Source organism: Callospermophilus lateralis, chromosome 4 (genome assembly GCF_048772815.1).
Source record: "Callospermophilus lateralis isolate mCalLat2 chromosome 4, mCalLat2.hap1, whole genome shotgun sequence".
NCBI classification, from domain to species: domain Eukaryota; kingdom Metazoa; phylum Chordata; class Mammalia; order Rodentia; family Sciuridae; genus Callospermophilus; species Callospermophilus lateralis.
In genome coordinates, this window is record NC_135308.1 from 591,959 (window position 1) to 606,877 (window position 14,919).

A 14,919-nucleotide genomic window follows, 5' to 3' on the forward strand; every position below is an offset into this window, starting at 1 on the left:
ATCTTGTCTCTAATATGTCAGCATAAACATAATAATCTGTTTATCCCACTGTGATTGAAATAAGATAGTAATCAGATCAATTTATCTTCTATAGTGATGCAAAATATGCATGCAACCATGTAGTTTATTTTCTGTAAATTTTATCAGTTAAGACAAAGGGAAGGAAGATCTCAAGGAATGTGAGGAATTTTTATTAGATTGCTAATAATAAATTATAATCATGGTAAAAAAGAAAAAAGATTCAGTATTTTCTAACCCTGTCAACGTTAGATTGAATCCTGTGATCTTAGTGCAGTTGGTGCAACTTAATGTGGCAAGAGCAAGCACAAGTGTGTCCCTGGCTGTCCCAGAGCATCCTGAGCTGAGCTTGTGCACTCCCAGCTTGGTCCACTCTGGGTTCCCCTCTGTCCAACTCTCACACGTGGCCAAGGCATCTCTACAGAGTGCCTTCTCATTCCTGGCACTGCATTCTTCTGAGAACCTGATGAATGCACCAACCCTTTCCAAAGTGAGAAGTATACACATAACCACCCTGCCACACAAAAGTCCTGTGTGCTTTGAAGAGGTGATGCATTCCCCAAACAGATTTAGCAGTGTACTTTATGCTGCTGCTTAACAAATTACCAAAGCACAGTGCTTAAGACAATACCATTTACCACCTTAGCACATCCCTATGTCATAGTCCAGGTATGGCTAGGTTGGTTGGTCTTCTGAGATCTCATGGGGCTGCTGCAAGAATCCATTCCAGGGATTGCAGGACTAAGGTTCTGTTTACTTTCTGGCTGTCAGCCAGAAACATTCTCATCGATCTGAGACCCCTGAGTGAAAAAAAAAAAGCAGAGTAACAGGATAGGCCCTTAGTGAGACCCTGCCTTAAAATAAAATAAAAAAAGGTCTGGATAAGTGGCTCAGTAATCAAATTGCCCTGGGTTCAATTCCTAGTATCCCCCTCCACACCCCACAAAAAAAAGAAACAGTGACATGGTGATGCCTGTAGTTCTTGCTTCTCGGTGGGCCTTCAACTGAATCCACTTGGGTGGAGGACTGCATCCCGTCTTTACTCTGTGAACCTGCTGGCAACACACAGCTAGTCTGCCACTGTGACTCTGGAGGACCTGTCCTGGCATGACCCAAGTGTGGCTCCACTTGCCAATCTTTGCTAAGGTGGGGGTGCAGATTGGCCACTTGTTGCAAGGTGACCCATCTCTAGAACCAGAAAAGATACTCCATTTCCATCTGCTTCTATAAGGTTCCACATAATGGAAGGGACATCTTTGGAGGAACTTGGTGGCAATGGTGATGATGATGGAGGGTGATCCTAAGGCTTCCTTTCTTCTCCATCTACATATTGGCTCTGAGCTTTGGCTTCCTGGGTGGTGGTGGATTCAGCAGCTGCTAAAGAACCATGGATATTCCTTGAATTTACACAGTACTCAGATCTCAAGCTATTTTTGCGGGATACATGGAACCTACAGATTACCACCAGCAGAAGAGGGCAAATTTATCATGGAGTCAGGTCTGAGTCCTGGCCACACTTTCTGATTGTGCAAAGAGCAGATGACAATGATGTCCTGATGACGCCATGTCCTCAGAGGAAGGCAGAGGACATCATCCTAGATTCACTTTTGAGGAGAGATGAATGTTGTCTCTGTCAGAAGCCAAAATACCTGGCCTAAATCTATATGAAATCTTAAGGAATCCTGAATAGCAAAATAATCTTGAAAAAGACAAATTGGAGGATTTAAACTTTGTGATTTCAGAGCTTACTAGACATATACAGTAATCAAGACGGTATAGTAATGGCATAAAGGCAGACATATAGACCAATGGACTGGGGCAAAGAGCACAGCAGTAAACCCTCACAGATACCATCGGTTGATTTTTACAAGGATTCTGAGAGCATTCACTGGGGGATATCCACATGCAAAAGGAGGAGTTGGACCCTTACCTTACATATACAAAAATTAACAAAACGAATCAAAGATCAAATATAAGAATTAAAATGATAAAACTTTAAAAAGAAAATACAACATAAAATCTTTATGACACTGGATTCAGTTGTGATTTCTTAGATATGACACCAGAAGTACAGGGGAAAAAGGAGAATAGTTAAGTTGGACTTCATGGAAATTAAAAACTTTAGTACATCAAAGGGTACTGCCAACAGACAGAAAAAGCAAGCTTTAGAAATGCGAGAAAATATTTCTGAAACACGCATTTGATAATAAATTAATATCCAGAATACATAAAGAATTCCTAAAATGCAACAGTAAGAACTAAACAATCCAAATCACAAATGGGCAATGGCATGGACAGACATTTCTCCCAAAAAGATATACAGATGGCCAATAGCACAGGAAAAGATGTCAACATCCTTGGTTATTAGGGACATTAAATCAAAACCACCGTGAGATACATCTTCACATTCATTTGGATGGTTATTATCAAGAACAAGAAAAATCACAAGCATTGGGGAGCACAGAGAGAACCTGACGCCCTTTTACACTGTCGGCAGGAATGTGAAATGCATTTGACGTGGAAAAGTCTGGCCATTCCTCAAAACATTAAACACAGAGTTACCATCTGATCCACAATTTTACTTCCAAAAGAATGAAAACAAATGTCCATAGAGAATCTTGTATATGAATGTTCTCATCAGCATTTTTCATAATAGGCTAAAGGAGGAGACAACCCACGTGTCCATCAATAGATAAATGGATACATAAAATATGGTCTATGGTCACAGGCTGTGGAATGTTCTTTAGCTTTGGAAAGGATGAGAGTGTGATGAATGTACAACCTGGTGAAGGGACTAAAGCTTCTAAACCATCCACCTAAAAATGATCACGGCAATACTTTTTATGTCCTGTATATTTTACCACTAAATGATACCTATAAAACTATCATTTTCATGGATAGAGACAATGCCCTTCTAAAATGTTAAACCAATTGACTGATGCTTTTAAAATTCAGCAACTAAAAACTGGTTACTCTTCCCATGACAAAGAGAGAAAAATAGGCTCTTGACACTCTCAACTTAGAATAATCCTCCATGATCAAATTACTCAAACCAGAGCTTTATAATACTCACAAGGCAGTCCTAAAACTAAGATTTTCAGACACAAAATGATGTAAAACTTCAGAAAAACATAACAACTTCAAACTATATAGTTTGTTTAATAATGCTCATTTTCATTTTTTTACAGCAATTAGAAAAACAACCAAGTTTTATGTAGTCATTCAAGACATATACAAATGCAAATAAGGGAGAAATTTCAATTTTCCCCAATTTCTCATTTAAAGTCTCAAATGTCACCTTACCCATTATATACAAGCATAGAAATAAATAATATGTCAAAAATGTCTTTAATGTTCCCAGGACTTGAGTTACAAAGAAAATATCAAGAATTTAATTTTCTTTGTATATAAGAATCAACTCTTTTTTTAAAAAAAGAGTAGTTACAGTTGGACACAATATCTTTATTTTATTCACTTATTTTGATGTGGTGCTGAGGATGGAACCCAGGGCCTTGCATATGCAAGCGAGCACTCTACCACTGAGCCTCAACCCTGAGAATTAACTCTTAGTCTATTCTGTATTTGTCTTTTACATTTCCTGGTTAAATACTAGTCTTCTTAAAGTGGTACACTGATTTCACTCACTGTCTTTCTCAGGAAAGATGTGTGTGATCCAGTAATTAAAGAAGGCCGAGATTACTCTGGCATGGTCTGAAAGAAAACAAAAACAAAAACAAAACAAAACAATGAATAAAATAGAGCTGAAGCAAAAAGATAAATTACAAATTATCACTGTGTAGTTATTAGCCTTTAGGCCCCAAGTAGATCCTGAAATAGTCTATTATGATGTAGACAGGGCCTCGACACAACCTGTGAATCACACATTAAGCAACAGACACGGAACTGGTTCTGAGTGTCTGTGTTCTACTGGGGCTCTCAAGCTCCACGGAACCCAACCTTCATGCTCTCATAGCATTACAGGGTCACACTTCACATGCGAATTGAAACCACAAGGAGATAGAAGTTCGTGTCAAAGGTGAACAAGCAGGAGAAAACTGAACGGGGACAAGATGGGTTTTAGGGAACTCCCTTTCATGAGGCCCAGTACTATACCAGAACAGCTGAAGCAAATGGTCAAGGGGGCCAAGCAAGTCTTGGAAGTCACCTGCCAGTCCTTGTATGGCTTCCTGGGAGAACCCTAACTCTGATAAAGATTCTCTTTGAATGCTAGGCTTCCCAATGTGCAAAGACTCTAGAATCTAGTTTAGGACACTTCTACCACTTCTAAAGTCATCAGCCGAGGGCACAGGCACAGGGAGGAACCTCCCCGGGGTTAGTCAGGGCCTGGGGTGCCACTGCTGCTGACGTGGATGCTTTACTTCCAGACCAAATTGGAACCTGAGACCTGGTGCTTTGAGGAGAGGTCCGACCTGGCCACTCCTCTGAAGCCACTCTGAGACCCTCCCAAGGCTGAAGTCCTCTGACCAGGGGCAAGGTGCCTGACCTCTGCAAGCCTCCTTTTCTCACAGGCAGGGTGGTAAAACTTCACCTCACTTTAGACTGAGAAGTTCTAGCAGTAGGTCTCAGTGCCTGCCTGGGATAGTAGTTCAGCCAATGGCAGCTCTGACTTTAAAGTGTGTCTGTGACACAGTGTGACATGCCAGCACCACATCCACTCTGTCACTGAGCACTGACCTATTCCAGTGCTGCAAAAGCACATGAACTGGGCTTAGGAAATGTCTGTACCCGACTTGAGTGAAGTGTCGGATTTAGGACATACAGCAGGCAGAAAACATTTTGTACCTGATGTTAAATGCCATCCCTAGAGATGAGATACTCATTAGATTTCATAAACTAGTTTTATGAGAAAGTAAACTTAATTCTAAATAGTTATAGAGGCCAAATCAGCATCAAATTTGATCTTTGAAAACAAAGTTTGATCATATAAAATTTTATTTTACAAAATAGCTCAATATAGAAAAAACTAAGTGCCTCCTAACACCTGCTCAAGGGGAATACACTGAACAGAGATATTAGTTTTATCAACTGCTTAAAGCAAATGTATTGTGGACAAAAACCTGCCCAGTGATTTTAATACTGGGGATCTCTGACTCCTGACAGCTGCCCAGACTCAATGCATTTCAGGACACTGCAAAAGAATTTTGTGCAGATTTAAAGAACTAAAATTTTAAATTCTAAGTGGTTTATTTTCATCCCATAAAAATTTCATATTAGTTTGGCTCAATAAAACTGACCGTTTCTAGTTTATAATACAACTATACTACAGAATTTAAATGTGTCAAATCTTATATATATTAAATACTTAATAGCAGGTCTCACAACCAACCAAAGTGAAGAGCCAGCCTGTGCGTAAGGGCCTTCGTCTCTGTGGACAAGCCGCTGCTTTCCACCCCTGGGGCACACTCCCAAAGGCACACTCCTCTTGGCCTCTTTCTTTCTTTTTGACAAAAAAATACTTCTTTATTAGTGAGTTTTACAATATGGATACTACATAGAAAAAATACAAGTAAATGCAGACCCATCTGGCAAAAATGAACTACAAAGAAGGTAACAATGTCACAACTCCACCCACACAGGACGACACACTGCAGCTGGTACCGAGGATAGCACCAAGCTCACAGTCTGTTTGGTTTAATCAGCTACACATGACATCACAATGATCTTGGCAATTCATACATTCTTTAAATTTTTTAAAAAATTTAAATCTAATGTGTTATGTATGACAGCAGAATGCATTACAGATCATATCACACACAGAGCACAGTTTTCATCTCTCTGGTTGTACACAGAGTGTATTCACACCATTCATGTCTTCATAATGTACTTTTGAGTAATGGTGTCCGCCTCATTCCACTGTCTTTCCTACCCCCATGCTCCCTCCCTTCCCCTCCCACCCCTCAGCCCTATCTAGAGTTCATCTTTTCCTCCCACGCTTCCCTCCCAACTCCACTATGAGTCAGCCTCCTGATATCAGAGAAAACATTCAGCATTTGGGTTTTGGGGATTGGCTAACTTCACTTCCAACGCCATCCATTTACCTGCAAGTGCCATGATTTTATTGCCTTTTATTGCTGAGTAATATTCCATTGTGTATATACACCAATTTCTTTATCCATTCCTCTATTGAAGGGCATCTAGGTTGGTTCCACAGTCTAGCTATTGTGAATTGTGCTGCTATAAACATGGATGTGGCTGTGTCCCTGTAGTAGGCTGTTTTTAAGTCCTTTGGATATAGACTGAGGAGAGAGATAGCTGGGTCAAATGGTGGTTCCATTCCCAGTTTTCTGAGGAATCTCCATGCTGCTTTCCATAATGCTTGTACCAATTTGCAGTCCCACCAGCAATGTATGAGGGCACCTTTCCCCCCACATCCTCACCAATACTTTTTTTTGCTTGTATTCTTAATAGCTGCCATCCTGACTGGAGTGAGGTGAAATCTTAGAGTGGTTTTGATTTGCATTTCTCTGATTGTTAGAGATGTTGAACATTTTTGCATGATTGTTGATTGACTGTACATAACCTTCTGAGAAGGTCTGTTCAGGCCCTTGGCCAATTTATTGATTGGGTTATTTGTTTTTTTTAGTAGTGCTTAGCTTTTTGAGTTCTTTATATGTCCTAGAGACTAGTGCTCTATCTGATGTGTGAGGGGCAAAAATTTGCTCCCAGGACGTAGGTTTTCTGTTCACCTCACAGATTGCTTCTTTTGCGGAGAAGAAAGTTTTTAGTTTGATTTATCCCATTTATTGATTCTTGACTTTAATTCCTGTGCTATAGGAGTCTAATTAAGGAAGTAGGGGCCTAATTGGATATGATGGAGATTTGGGCCTACCTTTTCTTCTATCTCTAGGTCCTTGATTCACTTTGAGTTTTGTGCAAGGTGAGAGATAGGGGTTTAATTTCATTTTGTTGCATATGGATTTCCAGTTTTCACAGCACCATTTGTTGAAGAGGCCATCTTTTCTCCAGTGTACATTTTTGGCACCTTTGTCTAATATAAGATAATTATAATTTTGTGGGTTAGTCTCTGTGTCCTCTATTCTGTACCACTGGTCTACCAGTCTGTTTGGTGCCAATACCATGCTGTGTTTGTTACTATTGCTCTGTAGTATAGTTCAAGGTCTGGTATAGTGATGCCTCCTGCTTCACTCTTCCTGCTAAGGATTGCTTTGGCTATTCTGGGTCTCTCTATTTTTCCAGATGAATTTCATGATTGCTTTTTCTATTTCTATGAGAAATGCCATAAGGATTTTGATTGGGATTGCATTAAATCTGAATAATGCTTTTGGTAATGTGGTCATTTTGATAATATTAATTCTGCCTATCCAAGAACAAGGGAGATCTTTCCATCTTGTAAGGTCTTCTTTAATTTCTTTCTTTGGTGTTCTGTAATTTTCATTGTAGAGGTCTTTCACCTCTTTTGTTAGGTTGATTCTCAAGTTTTTTTTTTTTTTTTGAGGATGTTATATATGGAGTAATTTTCCTTGTTTCCCTTTCAGAGGACTTGTCACTGATAAACAGAAATGCCTTTGATATATGGGGGTTGATTTTGTACCCTGCTACTTTACTACTAGTAAACTTCTACTAGTTCTAGAAGTTTTCTGGTATAATTTTTTGGGTCTTCTAGGTATAGAATCATATTGTCGGCAAATAATGCTAATTCAAGTTCTTATTTTCCTATCTGTATCTCTTTAATTTATTTCGTCTAATTGCTCTGGCCAATGTTTCAAGAACTTTGTTAAACAGAACTGGTTGGAAGAAGACATCCCTGTCTGGTTCCAGTTTTTAGAGGGAATGCTTTCAATTTTTCTCCATTTAGAATGATGTTGGCCTGGGGCTTAGCATAGATAGTTTTTACAATGTTGAGATCTCATGTTCCTGTTATTCCTAGTTTTTCTAGTGTTTTGAAAAGGAAGCGGTGCTGTATTTTGTTGAATGCTTTTTCTGAGTCTATTGAGGTGATCATATGACTTATATCTTTAAGTCTATTGATGTGATGAATTACATTTATGGATTTCTGTATTTTGAACCAAGCTTGCATACCTAGGATGAACCTCACTTGATCATAGTGCACAATCTTTTTTGATGTTTTTGTATTCAATTTGCCAGAATTTTATTGAGAATTTTTACATCTATGTTCATTAAAAATATTGGTTTGAAGTTTTCTTTGTTTGATGTGTCTTTGCCTGGTTTTGGAACCAGGTGATATTGGCCTCATAGAATGAGGACATAGAATGAGTTTGGAAGTGCTGCCTCTTCTTCTATTTCCTGAAATAAATTGAAGAGTGTTGGTATTAGTTCTTCTTTAAAGGTCTTGTAGAATTTAGCTGTGTATCCATCCAGTCCTGGGCTTTTCTTGGTTGGTAGGCTTCTGATGGCGTCTTCTATTTCATTGCTTGAAATTGATCTGTTTAAGCATGGTACTGGCACCAAAACAGGCAGGTAGACCAATGGTAGACCAGCAGGAAAAGGGAGAGGAAGTAATTTTGGGTAGACAAGTAAGTGGAAAGACAGTAGAGTATATAAAACAAAAACACATATATATTAAGAAAAATAATAAATGTTAAAATATTGTAGAAATTGGTGGGACAAAAGAGAAAAAGAAAAAAAAGAATATACAACACAACTGTAATACACTATTCAGATATCCCAGTCCTCAAAATCCTAATTCATGCAAAGTACTTGGTCTTGCGTATGTAGGGGAGACTAGAGAGGGAGAGGAAAAAAAAATCTTTAAGGAAGAAGCAGGATTGTTTTGGCTGGAGATAAGTGTCTTTACTGCTTCCCTTCTCATCCAATAGGTGGGGTCATCTGTGGTTAGCCGGTATTCCTGCCCTCAGAATGGTGAAGGTAACTGGGGTAGTTAGAAACTGGGTACCTGGCCAGCCAGAGTTCCGACCTGGAAGGTGCCCCCACTGAAGATGGTGATGAAAGTAGCCCAAGATGGAGGCGCTGCTTTCAACCATGAAGTGTCAGATCAGGCAGGGGAGCCGGGCAATGGCGTTGGACAATGAGTTCAGAGGGGATCTCTGTGGCATGCAGCACGTGGCTGCTGGCTGACTTCAGAGCCTGTGTGAAGTTCTCAGTGCAGGCAGGCTACCGTGCATAGGGAACTATCTCTGCCGCTGCAGAGTCCCAAGATGGTGGCAACTGGGAGAGCCCTACTAGATGGGGGTACATACGGGGTGGTGGCCAGAGTTCCAACTTGTGGAAAGCTGCCAGGTGTCCTGCGTGGGAGTGGCGTTCTTGATTTCTGCTCGGGTGGGTGGTTCTGTGAAAGTTCTGTGGAGGGTGCTGCAGCTGATGGTTTTGCACAGGTACCTGGTAGTCCTGTGTGGGAAGTAGTTGGGAGACCTACTCTGATGCTGAGGCTTGGAACCTGGACAACATGGTGCTTCCTGCTTGGGGGCAGGAATACTGCTCGCAGAGAAGCAGTATTCTCACTACTTGAATCCCAGGTCACAGAGTGATACAGAATGCTGCCTCCCTGGGCCCGCCATCTTGGATCCCCCAAGCATACAGTTTTAAACTCTGCTTTCAAAGTAACTGCTAACCTGTAAGAAACTGGCTTGTCCTACGGTTTGTTTCAGTTCTGCCATTCCAGAGTGGGCTGTCATGAACCGTATCCTTCTGATGCAGAGAATTTTATGATCTTGTCCTTTTGTTTTCTGCACTGCCACAGCTGGGAGGTGCTAACAGACACAACCCATCCTGGTGGCCAACTTGTTTCAGGAACAGCTTGGGCCTTCTGTGGGCCCGGGCCCTCAGTCAACTCCGTGGCTGGGATGGAGCAGTGATGGCTGCACTGGGCAGCACTGGGCACTCCAGCAGCTGCGGGGTGCTCCTTCCCTCTGTGCAGGTGGGTCTACTGGCGGTCAAGAGCCGGCTGTTCTTCTACCTGCCCCTGGACCCGACTGCCTCCTCTGGTCTCTTTCCTGTCTTCCCCTCAGCCAACCCTCCTGGCTGGTCATCTTTGTGCCCCATCTCTCCTGACTTCCTCTCCACCCCTCACCAAGGAAGTCTTCGTCACTGGCCCCTCTCTGCTGTGTCCAGGTGATCTCCACTCCTCACTTGGATGTTCCTACCCAGGTCTCCTGACAGGGCCACTCACCCCAAACCTACTACTTCTTCTTTGCCTATTTGTTTTTTCCACGAGCGAAGGCCAAAGCACCCATCTGCCCTCCCCCACCCAGAGCCCACCCCGACCCCACCCTATTACCCTCTTACCCAGTCAGTCAGCAGATTCCACTGGCTTTCTCTCCATGATCTGTCTGGACATTGGCCACACCTGTCCTTCGTGCTACTTCACCCTGGCCCATGCTGTGGTTAGCTCTCACCACGGCCATTATCACAGCATCCCCAACTCCTGGTTTCTGCTCTTGCCCCCTTGTTCTAGCAGCCCAGAGACCTACACTCAAAGCCATCTAGAAACTTCCTGTTTCTCTCTGAATAAAGGCTAACACATTGTCATGACCACAAGGCTGCCATCTGTTCTACCCTCTGTGCTCTGTGCCACCACACTGGCCTCCTCACTGTTCCTTACTGTGGCTCCTTTTGCTCGTAACTCAGGGGCCATTCCTGCCTCAGTCTACACTGGCTACAAGAACACCTGCCTCCACGTCTTTCTCCTCCCTATTACCCTCTTACCCACGGGAACTGCTACGTATGTATTTTACTTAACTATCTGACTCATTTTGTCTTTCCCACTAGGATACAAGCTCCTGAGAGCAGACTCTTCATCTGCCTTCTTCACTGTTGAACCTGGGACCTGAGCAGCTCTCCACACAGGAGGGTAAAAGAGACACTGCTCCCCTACAAAGAGGGAACTCATACACATGGGGTGGCACTACCGCTATCCCAAACTAGAGCAACCTCTTCTACCCGCGAATCAGCGTGCATTGCTTCTGCTACTTGCATGCTTATGCCCTAATGCGATTGTTCTTTTGTTCCCTGGCTTGATTTGCTATCTGGCTTACAGGATGTGAGTCTTGATTTTAGGTGTGCTGTGATTTCAGCTGTCTCCGATCACGGAAGCCTGTGTCATTCTGTCCTGTAACTCCTCACAGCAACCTGTAGTTCCTGTTGTTCACTCACTCGAGTGAATCGCCCAGAGCCTCCTCAGCATTGGATGTGTGCTTGGATCTCACTATCTGGAGATTTCTGTGGCTTAATTACACCCACCCTGGCCCATGGCCCCACACATGGCACTGGGGAGACACGGACATAATTGGTCCAAGCATATGGCAGTCTGTATGGAATGGTATTGGAGAAGTACACAAAAGAAAAGTCACCAAATCATCCAACACCCTTTCTCACTGGAGGGGTGCAATAAAGCACCAAGATCTTTCGTGGGCAGAAAAAAATCTACCTTCTGCAAACACAGCAGAAGAGAAGGAAAAGAGGAAGAAATGACTTCTTCCACTTTTTTTTTAAACTTAGGAAAATTGGCTCTAAGAATTGATAGCTTACAAGTCTGGAAAACTAGATGGCATGTATATGTCTGCATATACTATGAGAAATACTTTTACATCACACAGTGGTACAAAAAGCCTATATCTCCATGGGATTCTATTCCTCCAAACCATATGTGAGTTGTTGTATTTTCTAGTCCATTGCTGTTTTGGTGGGTTGTCAGAGGAAAACCTTGACAAGTGTACTGGAGCAGCACAATGAATAATGGTTCAGTACTTACCGGGGGGCATCATGCAGTGCTCTGGGAACACCTCCAGAGCATGCTCCAGTCTCTCAGTGTCTTGCAGAAGCAGCAGCGTTCTCATGTGATCCAGAATGGACACGTCGGAGGGAGACATGCTGCGAGACTCAAGACAGGTGAGCAGCTCTTTAGCACTCTCTGCTGAGACCGCGGAATCTGTGTCTCGGGCAACACCTGGAAGAAGTGAGCATCACTGGGAAACACAGTCACAGTTTTGTTTCTGTAAGCTGGAGACAAATTCTTACCTTTTAAAGAAGCTTCAGACATACATTCCACCTAAAATGAGACTCAGGAATATAGAGAGCTATCAGGAGAGAGAATCAGAGGTCTCTGACAAGTGAACAAAGATGAGGCATCCACTATTTGAATGACAATGAAAACCTTGGATCTGTTTTCATGTCTGATTTTTAAAAACATCTTCCAAGGATGACACAAAACTCTATCATGAACACCAGGTAATAAAACCAAGTTCTCCCCAGCCACGTCCTATGTCTTTAAAAACCAGAGCAAGACCACTGACCATTTAGGTTAACCAAGGAGAATCATTCGTGCAGGGACCTACCTTCTCTTTTATCTGCTGAAGGCCTGCAAGTGGTTTAGGTGTTGGTCTGTGAAGACAATGTGTGCTTTTTTCTGGTTGCTTCTGAAATTTTTATCACTGATTTTCAGCTGTTGGACTACAGTATGCTTAGGTGTGGCGTTTGTGTTAACCTTGCTTGAGTCCACATAACTGGCGCAATCTGTGACTGTCTCTTTTTATCATTTTGGAAAATTCCACTATCCTCTCTAGATACAGCTCCTGGTTGGTCCTTCCTCCTCGACCTTGGATTCCAGCTACATGGATGTCAGACCTCATTATGTCCATGTGGTTAGGCTTTTCTATATTTCCCATCCTGACACCCTCATCCTGGGGACTTTCTTTGACCTTTCCCCCAGCTGCTAATTCTCTTTTATGTTGAATCTCATCTGTTTTTAAACTCATCTTTTAGTTATGAATTTCAGTTGTCATATTTCTCAGGTCTAGAATTTCCATTTGATGGTCTTAATGTTATCTAATGTTTTTCATTTTTTCACTTGAACATCTTAATTAAAGTTGTTTTAAGTCTCTTGACAACATTATTATCATGCTCTCTGCTACTCTCTAGGTGGGGTTTTTTGGTTATGTGGTCCTGTCTCTTGGCATGCTGGTAAATGCTCATTTAAAAAAATCACAAAGGTCTTGGGTAATATTTTCCTCCAGAGAGGGCTCAGCCTTCTCTCTGCTATGCAGAGAGGGGAGGGTCAGTATGACCCATCAAGGATGGGACCCACCACAGGGAAGGATGCACCTCTGCTCGGCCTGGCTCTGAGGATACAGCCTGTGGAGCCATGCTCAAGTGTGGAGGGAACTCTTGCATGCTCAGATTCTCAAGATTACTCAAAGGTCCTGTTACCTTCCACCTCCAGCCTCAGAATTTGGCAAAGGTCTTCAGGGAAACCATCAGTGTTGGGCTCTGTTCTCTGGCCTCTTTTCTCACTTGTTTCTGAACACTCTACTTTGATAAATACTCTACTGGTTTGTCTGCCCTCTACCCACCAGGCTCCACTGGATCTTTTCCCCAAACCCTCAAATGCCCCACACCCAAGAAATGGCAACTACCTTGAAGGAAAAGTTGGATATGGATGCTGGCTCACCTCCCCAGGGGGTGTCTGGGATTTTATGTTCTTGGAGCTGGTTTCCTCTGAAGTTTTTGTATTATTTCAACAGATTTAAATTTTTTTTAAAGAGAGAGAGAGAGAGAGAGAGAGAGAAGAGGAGAGGAGAGGAGAGGAGAGGAGAGGAGAGGAGAGGAGAGAAAAGAGAGAGAGAATTTTAATGTTTATTTTTTAGTTTTCCGTGGACACAACATCTTTCTTTGTATGTGGTGCTGAGGATTGAACCCAGGCCGCACGTATGCCAGGCGAGCATGCCACGGCTTGAGCCACATCCCCAGCCCAGATTTTTAAATTTTTAATCTGTCTTTTCTACTTATTTTTGGTCCAACTACTAGTCTGCTACAAGCCCTCTATAATATACAGAATGAGATCTCTACTGAGATCTACTGAGATCTCCAGAATCCTACCTCTACTTGTGTCCTTCTAGTAAACCACTAATAAACATGCTGAGGAGAAAAGGTGAATGTCACCTGCAACCACCTCCTGGTTAAAACACATCTATTTAATGGTATTTTTTTTAATCACTCTTTAAATCAGTTACTTATTGCTCACATTATTGTATGGCCAATATTTCTTGATTTGTAAGAACACTGTCAAATGTCTTGCTGGCATTTGGACCTACTAAACTCACCACACTCCCCCAGATCTCCTAGCAGTATCATCCAAATAGGAAAATGGCTGGTTTGGAGTGCCTGTGTTCTGGGTCCGACCACACTGTTGTGTGGTCAGCACTGGCTTCTTTCTAGTCCCGAGTTCTGTTGTTCAGAAAGCCTTATGCAAATGTGAGCAATTGGCGTCCTTGGGAATAACTCAATTTTTATTTTTCATATACTCTATCAATACAAATATTCACTCCAAAAATGTTTATTGAAAACAAATCAGTAAGTTACATGTGAAAGAGTAACACACATGTGTCCTAAGGAGAGAGTCGTGCTTCTTTTACTTCTCTAATAGCTTATGAACAAACAGAAAAGCAAAATCTCCAAACTGGATTTAACTTTATTTAGAAAAACACTACTGAAGGGAAAGTGAGGAACAAGAGATGGTAAGTGAAAAATGAAAGACCGAGACCAGGCAGAGGTACACACGAGAGAGTTCATTTGTCAGAGCTGACAATAAAGGCCCTCTCTCTGTAGAAGAGAGAGGCTAAACAGGCTTGAGTTCTGGGACTTTTATGGGGAGGCTCAGGAATCGGAGCTGGGTGGTCCTAATGGGGGTTGGTTAGGGGCTGGGTTGGTTAGGGAGTGGTGAGCCTTAGAAAGGCTCACCTTGGGCGGAAAGCGAAACATTTTCCTTAACATGGCTGTCACTTAAGATGGCCATCCAGATGCTAAGGAAGGACCTTATAACTATACAACATGAATGCTTCCCACACCTGATTTTGGAGGCATGAAGAACGCAAGCCCATCCGTCTTGGAGCTGCTGCTCCCCTGCACTGGCGGTGCTGCTGCTCTAGGCAATGCCCCTTAGGCCAC

General features: G+C 42.3%; 1 protein-coding gene across 2 annotated transcripts in view; it reads right to left on the bottom strand.

Annotated features, from left to right (window-relative positions):
- Positions 1–3,164: 3,164 nt before the first annotated feature.
- The window catches only part of Erich1 (glutamate rich 1), a 78,348-nt gene continuing 66,593 nt past the window's right edge, over positions 3,165–14,919 (bottom strand). Inside the window, exons 5-6 of one of the 2 annotated variants that reach the window (XM_076852237.1) lie at positions 11,729–11,923; positions 3,165–3,729 (exon numbers count right to left, since the gene is read on the bottom strand). In XM_076852237.1, the coding sequence (XP_076708352.1) occupies positions 3,656–3,729; positions 11,729–11,923 (269 nt within the window). In that variant the 3' untranslated portion in view covers positions 3,165–3,655. Of the gene's footprint in view, positions 3,730–11,728; positions 11,977–14,919 lie in introns of those variants that run through there. The other variant, XM_076852238.1, reaches the window with a different exon arrangement.